General features: G+C 53.8%; 1 protein-coding gene across 5 annotated transcripts in view; it reads left to right on the top strand.

Annotated features, from left to right (window-relative positions):
- The window catches only part of GATAD2B (GATA zinc finger domain containing 2B), a 90138-nt gene extending 78809 nt beyond the window's left edge, over positions 1-11329 (top strand). For 4 of the 5 annotated variants that reach the window (XM_039218958.1, XM_039218954.1, XM_039218956.1 and 1 more), the window contains 9 exons: positions 3542-3671; positions 5491-5622; positions 5876-6007; positions 6473-6643; positions 7131-7446; positions 8692-8894; positions 9773-9883; positions 10046-10163; positions 10803-11329. In XM_039218958.1, coding sequence (XP_039074889.1) covers positions 3542-3671; positions 5491-5622; positions 5876-6007; positions 6473-6643; positions 7131-7446; positions 8692-8894; positions 9773-9883; positions 10046-10163; positions 10803-10936 — 1447 coding nt within the window. In that variant the 3' untranslated portion in view covers positions 10937-11329. The remainder of the gene's footprint in view (positions 1-3541; positions 3672-5490; positions 5623-5875; positions 6008-6472; positions 6644-7130; positions 7447-8691; positions 8895-9772; positions 9884-10045; positions 10164-10802) is intronic. The other variant, XM_039218957.1, reaches the window with a different exon arrangement.
- Positions 11330-20406: the final 9077 nt, after the last annotated feature.

Genomic DNA, 20406 nt, shown 5'->3' with positions numbered 1-20406 from the left:
TTCTAATGGTCTCCAGGAAAAGAGGGTTGATGTAAACAATCTAGATCCCCATTCTACATGGAAAACTAGGCCTTACTGGCCCCTGACACTCTTCTTCTCTTTCCCCAGATACACTGACAGTTATTCCTGCTTAGCCCCGCACTTTTTATAAGAGTGAACAGCATTGATTGTTCAGCAAGGAGAGCAACAGTGTCTTTGATATGGACAAAAGGAGAGAATTTAAAAGCAGAAAGAGGGGCGCCTGGGTGGCTCAGTCGGCTAAGTGTCCGACTTCAGCTCAGGTCATGATATCACAGTTTGTGGGTTTGAGCCCCACGTCAGGCTCTGTGCTGACAGCTTAGCCTGGAGCCTGTCTTCCAATTCTGTATCTCCCTCACTTTCTGACCCTCCCCTGCTCACACTGTCTCTGTTTTCTCTCTCAAAAATAAATAAAACATTAAAACTTTTTTTTAAATAAAAGAAAGAATGAAGGGCCTCTGGTATCAATGATAGCCATATCGTACTTGCCTGAAACTTTTTTTTTTGCCATCGGTTGGGCAGGTTACAAACTATAGGACATCAGGTGTGTATGAAACCAGTGTTTGCTTATGTTTTGGAGTGCTAGGGAAATGCAGCCGTTTTCTTTCTATTTAGTTGTCTTTACTACCAGGAGAAGGATCAGGCAGTACGTGTCTTTTGTAAACCTGCCCGTCCGAGTCGTAACTGATGTCAGCAACAGGTCAGGCTTTTAGTAATCTCTCTCCAACTGCTAGGGGTTCATACTTAAGAACACCAAATGATGTAAGTCATATGTATGTTCGGGAAAGTGGCAAAATAATTTCTCTCCTTAGAAAGTTTAATAAATGAGACCAGAATCCCAGGTCAGAAGTAAAAAAACAAAACAAAACAAAGCAAAACCAAAAACCTTGAAGAATGGAACAAAACTGGGGCTTCTCCTTGCCTGTCCTGTACCTAATGTGGGTCTGCTTACATCCAAAAATAAAATCTCAGGGTTGTTCTCAGGTACAACTTCCGACATGCCGCTCATCTCCGCAGCCTCCGTCCAGGAACGGATCTGCCCTCCTTGTCACTGAGCCATCCCGAAGCAGCAAGCGACACTCACTTGAGTGAGGACAGTTTCCTTAGCTTAGAGATAGATAACTAATCTTGATGCATGGCTCCAGCCCCGACCAGAAGAAGGGAAGGAGATCTGGATTGTTGGTGTCAGGGATGGAGGGACAAGGATGAAGGAATGTAGAAAGGAAAACTAAAACAACCAGAAAATGAATTCAGGTAGTCCCGACCATTATACCAGCAATGTGGGGTTAGGGAAAGAAAGGCCCTTCTCCCTCTAGTGGCTTCTTTTTCCCTAACCCCACACGCTCAGCCGCCTGTGACCAGTGCCTGCACAGCAGTCCGGACAAACCTAATTGTTTCCAAGACAGTCATGCGTATCATTCTGTCCCTGTATTTTATGTTCTTAGCTAAATTTGGTTTATTTTTTTAAGACAGAGTGTGTGAGCAGGATAGAAGGGCAGAGAGAAGGAGAGAGGGGAGAGGGGCAGAGAGAATCCCAAACAGGCTCCATGTTCAGTTTGGAGCAGAGACAGAGAGGCTTGGTTGGTCCCAAGCTGGGATCGTGACCCGGGATCGTGACCCGGTCAGAAATCAAGAGTCAGACACTCAACCAGCTGAGCCTTCCAGGTGCCTGGAAGTTGAGAAATGGAATGCCTAACCCAGATAGGCAGGGTGTTTTTTTCCAAAAACCTGGGCATCCATGTCCCAACAGCAACTGAGACAAGAGACCCAGAGAAGTGGTAGAGAGGCTCTCAGGACTTAAGGATTTGAGTTTCATGTTTAAGAACTAAGAACACATTGTTCTAGGTCTATGTATTCCTGACTATACTGAAGAACTAAAGGCAGTAGGGTCTGGGAAGATATCTTTGAGTTAAGAAATCAGAGAGTTAAAAAAAAAAAAAATCAGAGAGTTAGCGGGCGCTTGGGTGGCTCAGTCAGTTAATTGCCTGATTTTGGCTCAGGTCATGATCTCCTGGTTCATGAGTTTAAGACACACGTCGGGCTCTGTGCTGACAACGTGGAGCCTGGAACTTGCTTCAGATTCTGTGTCTCCCTCTGTCTCTGCCCCTCCCCAGCTTGCGCTCTGTCTCTGAAAACAACAAATATTTTTAAAGTTTTTTAAATTTTTTAATGTTTTATTTATTTCTGAGAGAGAGAGAGAGAGACAGCGTGAGCAGGGGAGGGTCAGAGAGAGAGAGGAGACACAGAATTCAAAGCAGGCTCCAGGTTCTGAGCTAGCTGTCAGCACAGAGCCCGACGCGGGGCTCAAACCCACAAACTGTGAGATCATGACCTGAGCTGAAGTTGAACGCTTAACCGACTGAGCCACCCAGGCACCCCCAAAAAATATTTTTTTCAAGAAATCAGAGTTAGAAGATGTGGTCAGTGATTTGGGAATCTGAGGCAATTAGAATTTCCAGAATTCTTGTCATCCAGCTCTTAAACAGGGAGTGCCATTTTTACTGTCTATGAGAAACAAGTATGATGTTCTTAACCAGCCCCAAAAGACCAAAACCACAGTTGTCTAATGAGTGAGATTTGAAATATGAGGAGCCAGTGAGGAAGATTTAGATTTCAAAGTCATTTCTGGAGAGTTTATTTCTGAGGGAAGATACTAAGTACAAATCTGGTAAGTAGATGCAAGTTCCATAGGTGTGGTTTAGGGATTTCGGTCCCCCAGAGGGCTATAGACTTGGCACTGTCACCCCCTCAGGCAGCTGGCAACCATGCTTTCTTGGGCCTCAGCTCTGTACTGCCGCCAGGGGTGCCCTATAACCTCATCTTGGGGGAGCCCGCAGGGAGCTGGGGCCGCGCCGTGGAGGCTGCGGTGCGTGCCTCCTTCACAGCGTGCATTCCCTACCGAAGTTCTGCCTCTGCCAGGCTGCTTGCTCCTTCTTGAGCCTCTGCATAACCAGGGAGACAACCCAAAGGGAAGTGAGATACAGGGGAAGCGTTTAGAATTTTGATTCAAACTGATGTGATAAGAACACTCCTCCCTGGGGCGCTTGGGTGGCTTATCGGTTAAGCGTCTGACTTTCACTTAGGTCACGATCTCGCGGTTCGTGGGTTCGAGCCCCCGCGTCGGGCTCTGTGCTGACTGCCAGCTCAGAGCCTGGAGCCTGTTTCAAATTCTGTGTCTCCCTCTCTCTCTGACCCTCCCCTGCTCGCGCTGTCTCTCTCTCTCCTAGAAATAAATAAAACATTAAAAAAAAAAAAAAAAGAACACTCCTCCCTCCCATTTCTGAAGCCAGTCACCGTGTGTCTGGCCCCTGCACAAGGAACTTGGATGGCGAGCACTTTTGCTGAGGATTTGTCACCACTTACATCTTGGTGTCTTCATCCTATGATTTGAATCCCCTGGGTGGATTGAGACAGACCTAAGTTCCTTTGGATTTCTTTGTTCAGTGTGGAAGAGAAGTTTTCTTAACTTTTTCTATGAACCTTCAATATTGAAATACTTTCATTTTTTTCTTTTCTTGTCTAGTGAGCCGGACCGTGGAAGGCTGACTCCCTCCCCAGACATCATTGTTTTATCTGATAATGAGGCTTCCAGTCCCCGCTCCAGCTCCCGAATGGAAGAAAGACTCAAAGCAGCCAACCTGGAGATGTTTAAGGTAAAAAATAGAAGAAAGATAAAATGATTTCTTTCTTCGTTTTTGCTCCTCTTTTCTTCAGTTCCCTAAGAGTCTCAGTTTTGTTTTTTATAATTTACTTTTTTTTAATTTACCATCTTAATAATTTAAGTTTATGTATTTTTTTTTAATTTTATTTATTTCTGAGGTAGCGTGAAAAGGGGAGGGTCAGAGAGAGAGGGAAACACAGAATCCAAAAGAGGCTTCAGGCTCTGAGCTGTCAGCACAGAGCCCCATGTGGGGCACGAACCCACGAACCGTGTGGTCCTGACCTAAACCGAAGTCAGACACTTAACCGACTGAGCCACCCAGGCGCCCCTGTATTTATTTTTGAGAGGAAGTGTGAGCGAGCAGGGGAGTTGCAGAGAGAGGAAAGAGAAGGAGAAATCACGAGTCAGACACTTAACCAACTAAGCCATCCAGGTGCCCCTATAGTTTACTTTTTGAATCTAAGTAACTACCCACAGGGATGCCCTGGGTGGCTCAGTCGGTTAAGTGTCCAGCTTTGGCTCAGGTCATGATCCCTGTAGTCTGTGAGTTTGAGCCCCACATCGGTCAGGCTCTGAGCTGTCAGCAGTTTGAGCCCACTTCAAATTCTATGTGTCTCTCTCTCTGTACCCCTCCCCTGCTCATGCTTTATCTGTCTCTGTCTCTCTCTCTCAAAAATAAACGTTTAAAAACAATTTTTTTTAATAAATACCCAGTGATGAACTTTTTATAAATGATTTTCAACTTCAAGGGCATTTTATTTATTTACTTACTTTTTACTGTTTTGGTTTTGTTTTTGAAAGAGAGCGTGTGCACAGAGGAGGGACAAAGTGGGGGGAGAGTCTTATGCAGGTTGCACAGTCAGTGCGGAGCCTGATGTGGGGTTTCATCTCAGAACCCTGGGATCACAATCTGAGCCAAAATCAAGAGTTGGATACTCAACCTACTGAGCCACTTATGTGCCCTTAATTTTTTTTTTAAGATTATATTTTTGGGGTCCATGCGTGGCTCAGTTAAGCATCCAGCTTCAGCTCAGGTCATGATCTCGCAGTTTATGGGTTCGAGCCCCTGTATCAGGCTCTGTTCTGGTGGTGCAGAGCCTGTTTGGGATTCTCTCTCTCTCTCTCTCTGCCCCTTCCCCATTCATGCTTTCTCTCTCCCAAAAATAAATACATAAACTTAAAAAATATATATTATTTTTAAGTAATTTCTATACCCAACATGGGGCTCAAACCCACACCCTAAGATTTAAGAGTCTCATGCTCCACTGACTGAGCCAGCCAGGTGCTCTGAGGGCATGCCCTTTTATTTACTTATTTATTTTAATTTCTTTTTTATGTTTTATTTATTTTTGAGAGCAAGAGAGACCGAGCGCCAGTGGGGTAGAGAGAGACAGACACACAGAATCTGAAGCAGGCTCCAGGCTCTGAGCTGTCAGCACAGAGCCTGATGCAGGGCTCGAACCCACAAACTGTGAGATCATGACCTGATCGGAAGTTGGATGCCCAACCGACTGAGCCCCCCAGGCACCCCTAGAAACAGTGTTTTAAAGAAGAGCAGTGTCTCCCTTTGCCCATTCTTATTTTGTCAGGAATCTGGTTGATTAGCATTTATATTCTGAAAGCATCTTCTGGGCACCTGCTGAGTTCGCAGCACTGAGCTGGACCCCAGGGACACGAAGACAGCAGTCCCTCTTACTGCTTCTGCTTCGTGCAAGATACAGAGTTGAGACCTGGAAGAAGAGAGCGTCTCGCAGGTGGGGGACTCTGTCCGGGCGCCTGTCCCCGTAGCTGAGGGCCTCGTGTTTCCTTAGGGGAAAGGCATTGAGGAACGGCAGCAGCTCATCAAGCAGCTGAGGGACGAGCTGAGGTTGGAAGAGGCCCGGCTGGTGCTGCTAAAGAAGCTGAGGCAGAGCCAGCTGCAGAAGGAGAACGTGGTCCAGAAGGTACTCGCTGCGCCCTGGAGTCAGCGGCTAGTGGCCTATTCGTGTCCAGTTCCATGCTTTTTAGTTTCTAAGAATAGTGGTTGGTTGGTTGGTTGGTGGTTTAATTGTGGGTCCCAGTCAAGAAAGCCTTGACTCCATTTTTCTCGGTTTTCCTTCTGGTCAACAGAAGCTTCACACTGACCAGAAATTTTAAAAGTGCAGGTGTATACCAGATTTCTGTCTCTGTGTCTTCATTCTCTCTTCTCTCCCCCAGACCCCTGTTGTACAGAACGCAGCATCCATTGTCCAGCCGTCTCCTGCCCATGGAGGACAGCAGGGCCTGTCCAAGCTTCCCTCCCGGCCCGGGGCCCAGGGCGTGGAACCACAGAGTCTGAGAACATTACAGGTATGTAACCTGCCTTGGGGTCTCTGTGTCAGAGGGCCCTGTCTATCCCAGCTTGGGTTTGGGACTTTGTGATGATTGTAGAAGAACCTGGCCTTGGTAGAGGTGCTGGTGCTGCGCACAGTCCCTTGGTCCCTCCTGGCTGACTTGGCTGCGTGGTGCTGGGTGGCACAGTAGGGTAAACAATCCTCCTCTTCCCGTCATGGTTGTTCTTCTCTGGAGACTTCTAGCTCAGCCCTTTGCCTTCTAGGGTTAGATAGCTTATACGAAGAAAAACCAGGGAATTCCTGCCACTAATCAGGGTTCACAGTGTTGGTACATTTATTCCATAGATCATTAGACAAAATTACCGAACCTGACCGTGTTTCTGTTTTTCCACTCAGCTGTGTGTTACGGGCAGTGTTCTCTCTCTAGCATGTGGGTGGGGCATTTTACCACCTATAGCTACATCTCCTCTTCTTCCCTCAGGGTCACAGTGTCATCCGCTCAGCGACCAGTACCACCCTCCCACATATGTTGATGTCCCAACGTGTTATTGCACCAAACCCAGCCCAGCTCCAGGGTCAGCGGGGCCCACCTAAGCCTGGCCTTGTTCGCACCACAACACCCAACATGAATCCTGCCATCAATTACCAGCCGGTGAGAAAGTCCTAATATGGAAACAGAGAAGTCTTGTCTTTGCTTTCCCTGTTGAAAGGACCATAGGATGTATGGTTTGGAACATAGAGAGGCTCTAGGACAGCCAGGCTGATCGTGGTAGAGCTTGTAGGGATGGTCGTCCCCAAGGTGGAAGCAGCAGGGACCCCCTGGGAGTAGGAGTGGAGAAGGGGGGCCGTACGGCAGAGCAGCAGCAGGCTCACCCCGCCTGGCGGAAAGTGGGGGTCTGGGGAAGGAGAGGCCGAGGCGCGTGGGCCAGACAGCATCCCCGGCCGGGTCCTGGCCTTCCTCTGGGCAGGTGTCTCCTGGATGCTCCTGGAGTTCTTCGTTGAGCTTGGACACCTCCTCCCTTTTTCTGAGTTTTGGGAAAGCTGAGTTGTCCACACGCAGCTCAGGTAGTGTTTTCTGCCGGAAGTAATCAGTCCTTCCCCCACTCCGCGCTGCTGACGCTGTGACCCCTCTGTTCCAGCAGTCAAGTTCTTCTGTTCCCTGCCAGCGCACGACGTCCTCTGCCATCTACATGAACCTCGCCTCCCACATGCAGCCGGGGACCGTGAGCAGGGTGTCCTCACCCCTGCCCAGCCCCGGTGCCATGACCGATGCCGCCAACTCCCAGGCTGCCGCCAAACTGGCTCTTCGCAAACAGCTGGAAAAGACCCTCTTGGAGATTCCGCCCCCGAAACCTCCCGCTCCCCTGCTTCACTTCCTGCCCAGTGCGGCCAACAGCGAGTTCATCTACATGGTGGGCTTGGAAGAAGTCGTACAGAGTGTCATCGACAGCCAAGGTGAGGCTCCTTTTTCTGGTCAGTCTTTTATCTGCGCTGGAGGTTGCCAAGCCTGATTGACCCGGGCCGCGTACCAAGTAACCTCTCCTTCCTGTCCTCACACCGCCTCCCGTTCGCTTTTCAGAGGCTGTTTGGGAACGGCATGTCAGAAATGCTTTTATGGGGGCACCTGGGTGGCTCAGTCAGTTAAGTGTCCGACTTTGGCTCAGGTCATGATCTCGCGGTTCATGGGTTCAAGCCCCATGTCGGGCTCTATGCTGACAGCTCAGAGCCTGGAGCCTGTTTCAGATTCTGTGTCTCTCTCTCTCTCTGACCTTTCCCTGCTCATGCTCGCTCGCTCTCTCTCTCTCAGAAATAAATAAAACATTTAAAAAAATTAGAAATGCTTTTATATGAGGGGGCGGGGCAAAAAAAAAAAAAGAAATGCTTTTATGTGTTTGTACAGCTTAGGCTTAATATTTGTATTGTGTTTTGTAGATCTTGTATATTTTTAACAGGATGTTGGTTGGTTCTTTTCAGTGGTGCCCAGCACGATGTATACACAGTTTGGTGGCTAGAACACTTACATGTGATGTCGGTGCTTGTGTGGCATTGCGCTACATTATGATGTTATGTTCAGTCTCTGCCATTTGAGGACTTACAGGTGGGAAAGTAGGTGTACTGGCTGCTCTGTACTGAGCAGGTGACCATGACCATGTAGAAGCTGTGAACCAGCGCTGAACCAGTGAAGTGTTAACATTAACGGAAGTTAGTAAATTTCTAGGCATGTCAGGGGAACACCTGACAGTAGAGGAGAGTGCCCGAAGGGCTCGGCATTGACTCTGAACAGATCTCATTCGGACACGAATAACTAAGCATGTAAATGTGACAGGGCTGAGCGTGGGCTGAGGTAGAAGGGTGCTAAGGAGCACGTGTGGCGGATGCAGGTGAGTCTGCTGTCCTGTGATTAGCACACTTCCCTCTTGCTGTACTTGTCCACAAAGCTTGTTCTTACGTAGGCTTTGCTGCTGGGGGCTCTGCTTCTCCGCCTCCTCCTCCATAAGCGGGGACGGGATTGCCTGGATTCCCTCAAGTGATGCTGTTACAGTCAAATGAAGTAAAAGTTACTTTATAAATTGCAGAGCACTCTTCTTTTAGAGTCTCTTCTTAATTCAGCAGAATCACCTCCTGAAAAATTCATTTGATAAAGAGAAGTAGGGGGTGAGGAAGTGTGAGGGCCTGACTGTTCTCTCTGTTGGCGTCTAGGCAAAAGCTGCGCCTCACTCCTGCGGGTCGAACCCTTTGTTTGTGCCCAGTGCCGCACAGATTTCACCCCCCACTGGAAGCAGGAGAAGAGCGGTAAGATTCTGTGTGAGCAGTGTATGACCTCCAACCAGAAGAAGGCTCTGAAGGCTGAGCACACCAACCGGCTGAAAAATGCTTTTGTTAAAGCCCTCCAGCAGGAACAGGTAAGAATTCTGGTCTCTCCCCAGCCACCTAGTCAGGTTGGGTTTTCCCAAAAGATAGTTCCTTCCGGTTTTTAGAGAATTTGTCTGTGTGATCCCCACAGTCCTGATGCCCGGGAGGCCCGGGTTCCCTGTCCCTCCCCATGCCGATCTGTCTGCCCGTTTCCATGTGACTGTCTCTGGTTGGGCAAGAGCATAAATGACAGTGCGGTCCCGGCTGGAGACAGACAGGCGGAGATGTGGCTTTCCCTGACAGCACCAAAGAAATCACTCCTCAACTTCGTGTCCTCCTCAAACAAATGGATTTTGGTGGGAGAGGTGATATTTGTACTGGAAATCTCTTGGAGAGACGGGATTCTCTGTAGTCCGTATTTGACAAGGGAGTGACCAGGAAGAGCATGTACTGTCACGTGGCCCTGCGGAGAGGCACGGCGTGGAGGGCGCTGGCGTGCCCTGTGGTGCTCACACAGCGAGAGGGTCTGGGCGAGGGGAGGGTGTGTTGGGAGGCTTGGACCCTTCTCCTCAATCCTCTTTCCATCCCACCACCCATCAGACCCCTTTGGGTAGCATCCAGGGACCTTCTGGAAAACAGGTAGACAGGAGTCAGAAATAAAACCTCCATAAAGTCGTCAGCCGTCAGCACATCCATCAGCTGTTGCCACCACCCAGGCCTCTCCTGCCAGCTTCTGAGCACCAGGCTTTTCCTGGACAGACGGACCCCTTAATCTGCAAAGCAGTGCCGGCCACTTGTGCCCAGAGACCCGACCTGCCTTCTCCAGTCCCTCCTGTAGCCGGCAGCGTTAGCAGTAGGAGGGGCCCTAGGTGTCCTGGGTAGGCGGCCGGGTACTGTCCTGCCAAGTTGACCTGCTGACTCCCGATAGGAAATCGAGCAGCGACTACAGCAGCAGGCAGCCCTCTCCCCCACTGCGGCTCCGGCCGTGTCCAGCGTCAGTAAACAAGAGACCATCATGAGACATCATACGCTTCGGCAGGTGAGGTCATCTTCAGGGGGTGGTTTGTCACCCGTGCATCCCAGTGTGTCCACCTTGGTGGGAAGTCCTGCTCTTCTGTGCTCCCGGACCCTTACCCCCCCGCCCCCGCTTCCCCCATCCATCGTGGCCACCTAGTGACCCACCATCTGCTCACCGTCACAGGCTCCACAGCCCCAGAGCGGCCTCCAGCGCGGCATACCCACGTCTGCCCGTTCCATGCTCTCCAACTTCGCACAGGCGCCCCAGTTGTCTGTGCCTGGTGGCCTCCTTGGGATGCCAGGTAAGACGGGGTGATGGGAGGGGCCTTGAGGCTGGCAGGCGGCTCTTCATGTCCACTCTTTCTTTAGCCCTTTCTCCCTTCGTTCTTTTGTTACTTGGCACACGTTTGCTAAATTCACAGTCCGTGCAGAGCACAGCGCGCTAGGGTTCTGGTGGTGAGAACAGCCCGGTCCCTGCCCTTGTCCGTTCACTGGTGCGCCTGTCTGTGGGCGTGTGGCTACTGACCTCTCGACGACAAGAGCAGGGTCAGCTGTCCCCACCCTGTTTGAATGGTCGAGGGGCGCTGCTTCACAGAAAACCAAAGCAGGTTCCGTGAGTGCGTCTCTTTGTCTTCGTTATTCTCCTGCTTCTCTGACTCTCCCATCCCATCAAGACCATGTTGATTCTGTTCTTGGTAGGACTGAAGTTTCTAGAGGACCCCTTGCCCTAAAGCTGGGGTGCTCACATAGAGCTTACCTAAGTCTGGACAGATGCAGACAACCTCTGGCGCTCCTGCCCCACCTCCAAATGTGCACCCGTCCCCGGTCTCCCCGGGTCCTCCCAGATCGACCTGGGGCCGTCACGGGGCATGAAGTCAGGGAGGCGACACGTCCTCTTCTAATGGCTGCGCACCCTCCCCCCCCTTTGTCTCCGCGTCCAGGTGTCAACATTGCGTACTTGAACACCGGCATCGGAGGACACAAAGCTCCCAGTTTGGCAGACAGACAGCGGGAGTACCTTTTAGACATGATCCCGCCCCGGTCTATAGCGCAGTCCATCAGCGGGCAGAAATAACGCCTGTCCGTCTGCTGCCCCAGCCTCGAACCCTTCACCCCTCCTCTCCCATTGCCCCCAACTTCCGTCGCATGCAGTGCCTGTACTGGTGCCTACCATACACGGAAAACAAAACAGACAACAGAAGACAAACCTAGAAATCAACAGGAAAACACGCGCCCTGCCCCGCCACCCTCTCTCACTGCTGCGACTCTGCCGCTCTTGTCTTCCCTCCGGTTTTCTTTCACAGTGAGGTGCTCTTCGCCTCAGATGAGGTCAGAGCGAGGTCCTGGGGAGAAATCTAAGCCCTCTGACGTGTGTTTCTAAAGTTTTTATGCTCTAATTATTACCATTTTTAATGATGTTGTGTGTCCTCCCTTTGTTCAGTGGACGGTTAAACCTTTTTATTTTCTCAATATTTTTTTTCTTTTGCCTTTTTCTTTTTTTTTTTTTTTTTTTTTTTTTTTTTTTTTTACACTTTTTTCATTCAGATAAATGACAGGAGCATTATTGATTGCAGGGGGTGCCCAGGCAGACATGACTGGGAGCATTGGGGGCAGAAGTTTTTTATGCACTTAANATGTTGTGTGTCCTCCCTTTGTTCAGTGGACGGTTAAACCTTTTTATTTTCTCATTTTTTTTTTTCTTTTGCTTTTTTTTTTTTTTTTTTTTTTTTTTTTTTTTTTTTGGTAAACACAGATGACATTCAGATAAATGACAGGAGCATTATTGATTGCAGGGGGTGCCCAGGCAGACATGACTGGGAGCATTGGGGGCAGAAGTTTTTTATGCACTTAACCTGGGGTGGGAGGAGGTGGTGGCATCACACAGGGAGGGCATCAGCCCTGGGTGTCTCTGGGCTGGGCAGTCGGGGAAGTGGTGTTTTGTACTGAAGTTGGGCTCTTAAGAATGAGGGGAACGGGCCTGGAGGGAGAAGCTTTAAGGTGTAACCACCATGGAATTGACCCATAGAGAAAGCGGAGAGGGACATGGTGACATGTGTAGTGTTGAGCCAAGGATGGGGCTTAGTCTTGGCCTCCCGGATTCTCTCCTGGACCCAGTGGAGATAGACGTCTGCTCCAGGTCAACTCACCCAGAATTATTTCATCTTACTTTCTTTGTAACGCCCCCACCCCCCGGCTTTTTAATCCTGATCTGCTCCTGGTAAACACAGCCCCCGTCTGCAGTTCCGAGGTGCGGCTGTTGCAGCCTGAGCGGGCTGGGCACGCCGGGTGAGACGGAGCAGGGAAGAGGGAAGGGCTTTCTCTCCCAGCACGTGAGACCCCGTCCGTCTGTCCCCCCACCCTCCCCGCCAGGAGGAGAGGGACAGGGGTGCCTGGCCAGCTTGGAGTCCTGCCCTGCTCTGCTGTACTCAGTACGGAACTCACTGCTCAGAGCCAAACAGCTCCGGTCAAAACCAGCTCTGGGTCTCGGCTCCAAAAATAGTTGTGGTGCCCCCTCCCCAACCCGCCCCCAGAAATCTATTAATTTTCCTTTTTTTGTTGTTTCCAGCTTTTTCTTAAGTGCTACTAATGTCAAGAATGAACCGAATTGTGCAATGTTGCTGTTCTGGGGATAGGAGAGGTTGGCACCCCATCTGCCCACACCGTGGGGGAAGCGGGAGGGGGACCAGGCTGTCTCTGAGGCACAGGAAGCCCAGTAAAAGCAGGGGTTTCTGCTCTCCTGTAACACTCACCTGCCTCTCCAGCTCTAGAAGCTGCCAGAGCTCAGGGAAGGGATACACTGAGCAGAGAGGTATGAAGAGTTGTTTAGAATTTTGCCCTTAAAAGCCACCTGGAAAAACTCCGTTTTTATTTTGAAAAATTAAATAATTTTTTTAAAGTAAGGCACTTTTAAAATTAACACACACAAACTGCACATCTTGCCCATAAAGTTTGTGGGTCGGTGGAGAGAAGGAGCTGGGATCAGGCTCCGTCCCCCCACCCCCGCCCCCAGAGCCCCTGTGGGTTACTCCACGGTGGGGCCTTCCTGAGTTTCTCCTTTCCTCCCTTCCCGCAGATTCATTGAGCACTTAATAAAGGGGCAGAGATGCAGCCAGGCCGGGCTCCCCCAGCGGCGCGTGGCCTGCAGCTAGATGCTAGTAACAGATGGCGGTGGGGCTGTTCGGAGTATTTTTCTGGGGCCTGTGGTGCCCCTGACTGTAAGTGGGGGGAGAGGGGGGGTTATGAAACTGGGTCTGGGGTTATTTTAAAATTATATATATATATATATATATATTCTCACATCTTTGCTTTGCCCTCTGTGCTTTGAAAGCACTGGATAAATTGTTTGGTGTTGCTTTTCTCTCTTCCATGAAATTGGAAGTGTTTTTTTGGTTTGGTTTGGTTTTTTGTTTTGTTTTGTTTGCTTTGGTTTTTGCTTTTTTTTTTTTTTTTTTTTTTTTAATTTTCCCTACAAGTCACCTTGCCTTGTGGCATGTCTGTCCGGCCTCTTCTGCCCCACCCGCCATGATGAAGTGCCATTTCTGTCGTGTCTCCCCTTCCCCAGCTTGGAGGTGCCAGGTGCCCAAGTTTGTCAGTTGAGATTAAAAGTAAGGAACAGAGAATGTGCAATACCGTCTGGTTGGGGGCCGTCCTTGCCCTGATCTGAGTCTCCTCCCTGGGAGCCAGGCTACCTTTGATGGGGTTTGGAAGTAGGAAGTGTAGACAAGGGAAGTGGGGAGCACTGGGGAAGGAATGCCCAGCCGAGTGCCCGCCACGGTGCGGAGGTGGTGGGGGTATGGTGGGGGGCGCGGGAGCCTTCCCCGTGTTTATGCCCTCAGGCTCAGTCACATGGAGGCTGCTCGGTGACTCGTTCAGCTCCGTGACCCTTTGCTCAGTCACTGATATTTGATTTCTTACACCTCCCCATTTTCACACCCTTCCCTGGGATTAGTGATGGGGGTGCGTTTTCCTCAATCATGGGATTAGTGATGGGGGTGCGTTTTCCTCAATCATGGTGAAATATTAGCCTCCCACCTCCCCTCTTGCTCTCCACCCCCGTCCTGTCTTCCTTATTTTTCTGTTTTTTCCATCACTGATCACCATGTGTCCCTCCAAGTCTCTTGTCGCTGTCCATCCCCAGGCTGAGCCCACACACACTGAACCTCATGCCTAAAGATAGGACAGGTGACGCCCTGTTCAGAGCTGCCCTCCACGCCAGTGCTCCGAGGCTCGGTGGGGACGACAGAGCAGGGGTCCCGCTGGCCTGCCCAGCTCCTCCGCATCCAGACGCTCTGGACGTAGCCGTTTGTGGACGGTGGCTTCCCCTAGACGCCTGAGCGGGTCGACCAGCGGGAAGGCGGGGTAAGGCTGAGGGACAGGGGCCCTCCTCGTTTGTAGATTTCTTTTTTTTTATTTGCTATTTTTGTCATTTGACCACAGCATCTGGATTTTCTCCATCCCTGGAATAAGTATTTTTTCCACATTTTTGGATGTATGTGTGGTAGACCTTTTTTTTTTTAAGACACAAAGATAAATGTTTTCCTGCTTTGGTTACCTTTCCTTCCCCTTTAAAAGGAGTTAGCTGTAGAACTGCTTTGTAAAGACGCTTCTTGGTATTTTACTTTTGTTCCTCTCCCCAACCAGTCCCTCTCCCCACCCCCGACCCCTGCAGAAGGCATAACCCTTCTCTCCACACCCCCACCCACCCAGCCCTAGGCTCCCCTGCCCTCCAACGAGACTTTCATTAGCTTACGATACTTGCTGCCGAGATGTTATAACAAGGACTCATCCGTGTATATAAGCTATTTCTTGATCCATTTAAAAGGAATTGTACATTGTGTAGAAAAAAAAACCTGAAAAAGAGAAAAAAAAGCCCTCTCGCCATGGATATTGTGAAACTGTGTTATGTCATTTTGTAATGTGCCCGTTTGTGTATGATCCGTGCAAAAGGGTTTCTGGGGAAGGGGAGGGGGTAGGGAGGCAGGGCTGTGGAGGGCGGGGAGGGGAGTGGGCCGGGCCCAGCACGCTGAGACTGGCAGCTGCTCCCACCCCATCCCTCCTTAGAGACGCCACCTCCCCCACCACCCACCCCTGATTTGTGCCTTGCCTCCCCGCCCTGGAGCCGTCCTCCGGGTCACCAGCACTGCCTTGGCAGAGCCCACTCCCGACCCTGAGCTGCCCACCCTCCCCGGCCCCCGGCATTAGGTGGGTGCTGTGGGGACGTGCTGGGGGCCGGGAGGGAGCCGAGGAAATGGGGCAGCTCCCGGGGGCATTGAGTATTATTATGAATTGTAATTGTATTTGCACTGTTTTTTTTCCTCTGATTGCATCAGCATATATACAATATACCTATATAACAAAATTCAGTGTCAAGCTTTCTTATGCAAGGGATTTCCCCCACCCCACCCCACCCCCCAAAAAAAGAACATAGTTTCACGGGTCTGTGAGCATAGATTATCAAAGGATGATAGAAAGGGTTTCGGCAAGTCATCCTAAGAAAGCCTCATCTACCACTCAGTCTGCACATGGTTTTAGGCTTTGTAAATTGGGGTGAGGCTGGGCCACTGTGAAAGCTGGGGTTCCTGGTCTGGGCTGTAAAGAGCGGAGAGCCACAGCACATAGGGTGGAGTGGCAGCGACCTGGGGTCCTGCCCCAGGCTTTCCCACTAACTTGCTATGTGACCTTCGGTAGGGTTCATTTTCTGGGTCTCCGTTTTCTTATTTGTGAAGTGACAGGAGATCACCTGGCCACCAAGTGTAGGGTTGTGTTTCATGCTTCCTTCCTCACCTGCAAGACAACAGCTGGAGGTGGCAGTGTGGGGCCGCCCAGCCGGCAGAGAGGGCACCTAAGTGAGGTGGCAGCGTGCACGCCCCTCGAGGGCCGCTAGGCCCCGCCATTACTTTGGTTTTGGGAAGGGCAGCAGGCAGAGTGATGTCAAGGCCTTAGTAGAGCTGTGGCCGCTTTGCCCTCAGGCCCGCGGGGCGCTGGGGGCAGCAGTGCCCCAGGCTGCCAGTCTGGCCATTTGCACCCTTGGTGAGCTGCAGGGGGAGAGCGGAGTGGACCTCAGATGTACCCCACTTCTCGTCTCCCTCCCTCAGACCTCATCTGAGCCCCTGCAGGGGGCTCCCCACAGCTTGGGCCTGGGCTCCCCCCTCCGGGAAGCCTGGAGAGGGTCTGGGATGGTGGGTGAGGCCTGAAGGTCGGGGCAGAGTGAGGCTTGGTGGGGGGGGCTGGGGCGGGACCAGCCTCTCTGAATGGGGGTGGGGGGGCAGGACCCTTTTGCACAGGCTCTAAGTTTCCTTTTTTTTTTTAAACTCATTCTGATTTTCTGCATTGTGTTTGGAAATTAAAATGAAAAAACTAAGACCAAGAGAAACTGGTTTTCAAAAAGGCAAATACACTCCCATCCGTTTCAGATGCTGCCGAGCACTCCAGCAGCAACAGATTCAAATAATAAGCTAATTTTTGGAGAAAGGATTAAAAGAAAAAAACTTTGTAATATTTATCACTTGCAAGCTATGTTTAATAAAGAAAGGAATGGTTTCTAAACTTTCCTGTGGCTTGTGCTTTGGTCATGGGGGTACCTTTAGGGGTGGCCAGAAGAGCTGCAGCCTGCTCCCTACGGCCCCAGGGCAGCTTTGGGTCACACCCTTCTGCCCCCCCCCCGCACCCCCTCCCCCCCACGCAGTGGCTCCCGAGAGCCCCTGCCCACTTGTGTGTCTTGCTTCTCCGCCTTTATGTGGAGCCCGGGCTCTACAAGCTGCTGACCGCCCACCTCGGGCCCCCGAGCCGGGGTCTCCAGCTGCCCTGGCCCCCCTTCCTGTCATGGCCGCTCTGCTGGGACATGAGGCTTCTAGACATGGCAGCTCTGCGCTGCCAGCCCACAGTCTGCGTGCCACACCCACACCAGAGGCACCGGGACCCCCGCCACCTCACCCCACTCCCCCAAGTGTTCCTTCCAGCCCAGAAAACACGAGCCAGACCCTAACTTGCTTTGTCCATGCTGGTTTCTTATTTCCAGCAACGCACTTAGATTGGGTCCACCCCGGGGACGGGATGTTTCCTCAGGGACTGGGAGTCCGGGGCTGCCCTCAGCCCTGTGGTCCCTGGCCACGTTCTTAGCTACAGCTGCCCTGTCCCTTCTGTGGAAGAGGCCACGGTGCAGGGCAGGGCCGGCCTCACTGGGGCGCCCCTCCAGGAGCATTGAGGAGACCCAGCCGGGGTTCCTCCTTTAAACCTTGGGTTCTTCGGGGCGGCCCAGTTGGTTGACCATCTGACTTAGGCTCAGGTCATGCTCGCACTGTTGATGAGTTCAAGCCCCTCATCGGGCTCTCTGCTGTCAGCGCAGAGCCAGATCAGGTCCTCTGTCCCCTTGCTCTCTGCCCCTCCCCCACTCACACTCCGTCTCTCCTAAACCAACCAGCCAGCCCTGGGTCTTTCTTCCCCCAAAGCCTCCCCTCCTTTGGCACAATACAGGGCAGCCCTGGGGGGACAGTGGGGGCCTGGCGGCCATGAGCTGCTGGAGGGTGAAGGAATCGAGGGGCAGGAAGGGTGCCCCGTGCCTCTGCAAAGGGTGCACAGCCACCAAACCCCAACTCGGTCTCCTTTTCAAAAAGACCAGATGGGGAGGGAGGCCCCTGCGGAGGGGCCAGTGCTTTGGGTCCAGAAAGGGGGAGATGGCTGTTTGGTTGCTTGGAGAAGCAGCTCATGTCAGGTGTTGGGACCAAGGGGCAGGGAGGGAGCCCCTTTGCTCACCTGCCCACTCAGACTACCTGTGCCTGAGGCACTGTGTCATCTTGGGCACAAGGAGACAGATGTCAGACCAGGGGGATCTGGTCGTGAGGCAGAGGGGACGGCGGAGCCCCTTGCCCTGCGCCCCTCCCAAGCCCGGGGCGGGGGAGGGCCCTAAAGCTATACATCTTTGGGTAGATTTCTGTTTGGATCAAGAGGATACACTAGATGGGGTTACGCGGCAGGTGCAGTGGGGTCAGGGATGACTCCCAGCTGAGCCTCGTTTCACTCGAGGCTATTTGCTGTGTTGGAGAGGAGGACACAGCGGCCGGCCGGCTTCCTGAGGAGGAGGGAGGCGCGAGGAGGCGGTGCGCCGCCTTCTCTCCCTCTCGGGTCCTTTCCAGACTCCGGGGTGACCGGGACAGAGGAGGTGAAGTCTCCGGTGGGCCCGTTACTGACATTTGGGGGAGCCCACTTGGAGGGCCCACAGTCACCTGCAGGGGAGGGAGGCGGTCACTAACCCTAGCCCGCCACGCCCCTACCTGCGTCCTCCTCACCTGGGGCCGAGTTCAGGCTTCGTCCCCTACCCTGGGGGCCTGGACTCCCACACACACTCCGCTCCCCATCCCATGACCACTGCCCCCCCACCCCAGGCAGAGTGTGCACCATGCCCGCCCCTGGCCCGTCCTCTGGCTGGGGGGGGGGCGGGACAGTGCACCCCGCCCACCAGGCGCCAGGCCACTGCATGCGGCAGTCCCCGAGCCGCTTCCCACACTGGCCAGCCTGACCCTCACCTGCGCCTCCGGCCCAGGCAGACGCCCAGGGCGGCGAGGCCACGTGAGCACCCAGCACCGCTCTGGGCAGCGAAGGCTGCAGGGGCACCCAGCCTCGGGCTCCCTGGACGCAGGGCCTGCGGTGAGGCCAAGCCCAGCCCCCGCGCCCCCCTGAAGACTGCGCCCTGTGGGAGGGGCCTGCCTGCTGCCCTTCCTCTGACCCCACTCACCAGGGGTGGCCAGGGGCACCTGGCACAGGGAGGCAAAGCGGGAGCTGCCGGTACCGTCCCCCATCCCCGTGGTCCCTGGATGCCTGCAGCTCCACCTGGTCCAGGGTGGCTGGCTCTGCGAGGGGGCACTGAAGCCTCGGTGCCTGGGGAGAGGCCCTGAGAAGGGGGCAGGGGCACATAAGGAGGGCCAGGGCCTCACCCAGATCGGCGTAGAGGAAGTAGAGGAAGGAGCTGACGGTGCCAGGCAGGAGCAGGGCCCTCTCAAAAACAAGCCGCTGTCGATTTGTGAAAGAGCCTGAAGCCATGGACGGCCCCTGGGGGCCTGCACGGAGGTGGTGCTGAGCACTCTGGCGGAGAAGCCCAGGACGGCCGCCGGAGCTGCAGAGGAGCCGGTGAGAGCCTGGCAGCCCTCCAGCCCACTCACGGCTGCCCACGGTGGAGGTGCAGTGGAGGCAGAGTCCTGGCCAGCGCCCGATGCCCAGGAGGCCCGTGCAGGAATGTAGCGGGCGGGGCTGAGCAGGCCACGTCTGGGGGTGGGGAGAAAGTGTGCTTAAAGCTGCCTCTGCCCACGGCCTCTTGGAGCTGGGGACCAGCTGCCTCTGAGGAGCAAAGCAATTTGGCAGCTTAGTACCCATCTTGATCCCCACCCCCACCCCACAAAGGGGGCACGAAGCCCCTCCAGGTGCCGGGCTGTACGAGCCAGGTTTCCACGCAGAGCAGGGAGGGGCTACAGAAGCCAGGATGAGAAGGGGCGTGGGGGCGCGAGCGAACACCAGAGGGCCGCAGACCCCGAGGCCCAGCAGGAGTCCAGACAGGGCTGGGGGGTCCCGAGGAGTTGGGGGAACCGGCCCAGGGGCACCCCCCATCAGGGACAGGGGTGTCCACCTACATTCACCCTCCCAAATGCCGGGGCTCAGCATGTAGCCAATGACAGCCCCGCTGGGGGCAGGCGGTTCCCAGGACACTCGAATGTCAGAGGGGCAGGGGGCAGGGGGTGGCTCTGGGTCCCCTGTAACAGCCAGGCGGGCACTGGCCTGGTTGGATCTGGTGCTGTTCTCTGCCACGCATTGGTGGATGGCACCGGGGTCACCCAGGTGGGCGTGCTGGGGAAGCACACAGCTGCTGGGGGCTGCTTCCCGCCAAGCTCCGAGGTGGCACTAAAGGAGGGGGCTGTCTGTCCACGACCACAGACCCCGTGTGCCCGCCACCAGTGCGGGGGCATGACCTACAGGGAAGCACGTGAAGCAGACCCACGGGGGGGGGGGGGCGCTTGCCCCTTGGTCTAAGATCCCCGCGGTGCGTTTGGTGGAGGGGCTGAGTGCCTGGAGCGGCCAAGGGGAGAGGGCGGAACCCCAAACTGGGGTACCTGTTGTTGCGAGTCCCCAGGACTCAGCACCTCCCCATTCTTCAGCCAGACCAGACGGGGTTCAAGGACATACTGGGCCCCGCGGGTGAAGGTGGCGCGGCCGCCTGGAGGCCTGGACAAGGGCTGTGGCCTCGGACACACGCTGGGGAGCTGGGCCGACCGTGGAAGGCGCCCCCCCATGCAGGTTCCTGTGGGGGAAGGGGGAGTCCCAGGCCCCCACCCCGACCGGCCTCGGGGCTCCCCCTGCACCACGGGGACACCTGGCGCTGGGTGCGACCCGGCGCCCGGCTGAGTGAGGGACACAGGCCCGAGGGCCGGACGGACACGTGGGAAATCGCGGCTCCCGGCGCCCAGGACCTGGATGCTCCGCGTACCGACGGGTGGAGCCAGCGCGTCTGTGAGGAAGCCTGGGGCCCGGGCTGCGGGGAGCCGGGGGGGGGGGGGGGGG

This window comes from Hyaena hyaena, unplaced genomic scaffold, assembly GCF_003009895.1.
Source record: "Hyaena hyaena isolate Hyena2069 unplaced genomic scaffold, ASM300989v1 scaffold_783, whole genome shotgun sequence".
Taxonomy (NCBI): domain Eukaryota; kingdom Metazoa; phylum Chordata; class Mammalia; order Carnivora; family Hyaenidae; genus Hyaena; species Hyaena hyaena.
Note: the sequence above shows the minus strand (reverse complement) of the source record. Positions and strands in the feature narration are given on the sequence as shown.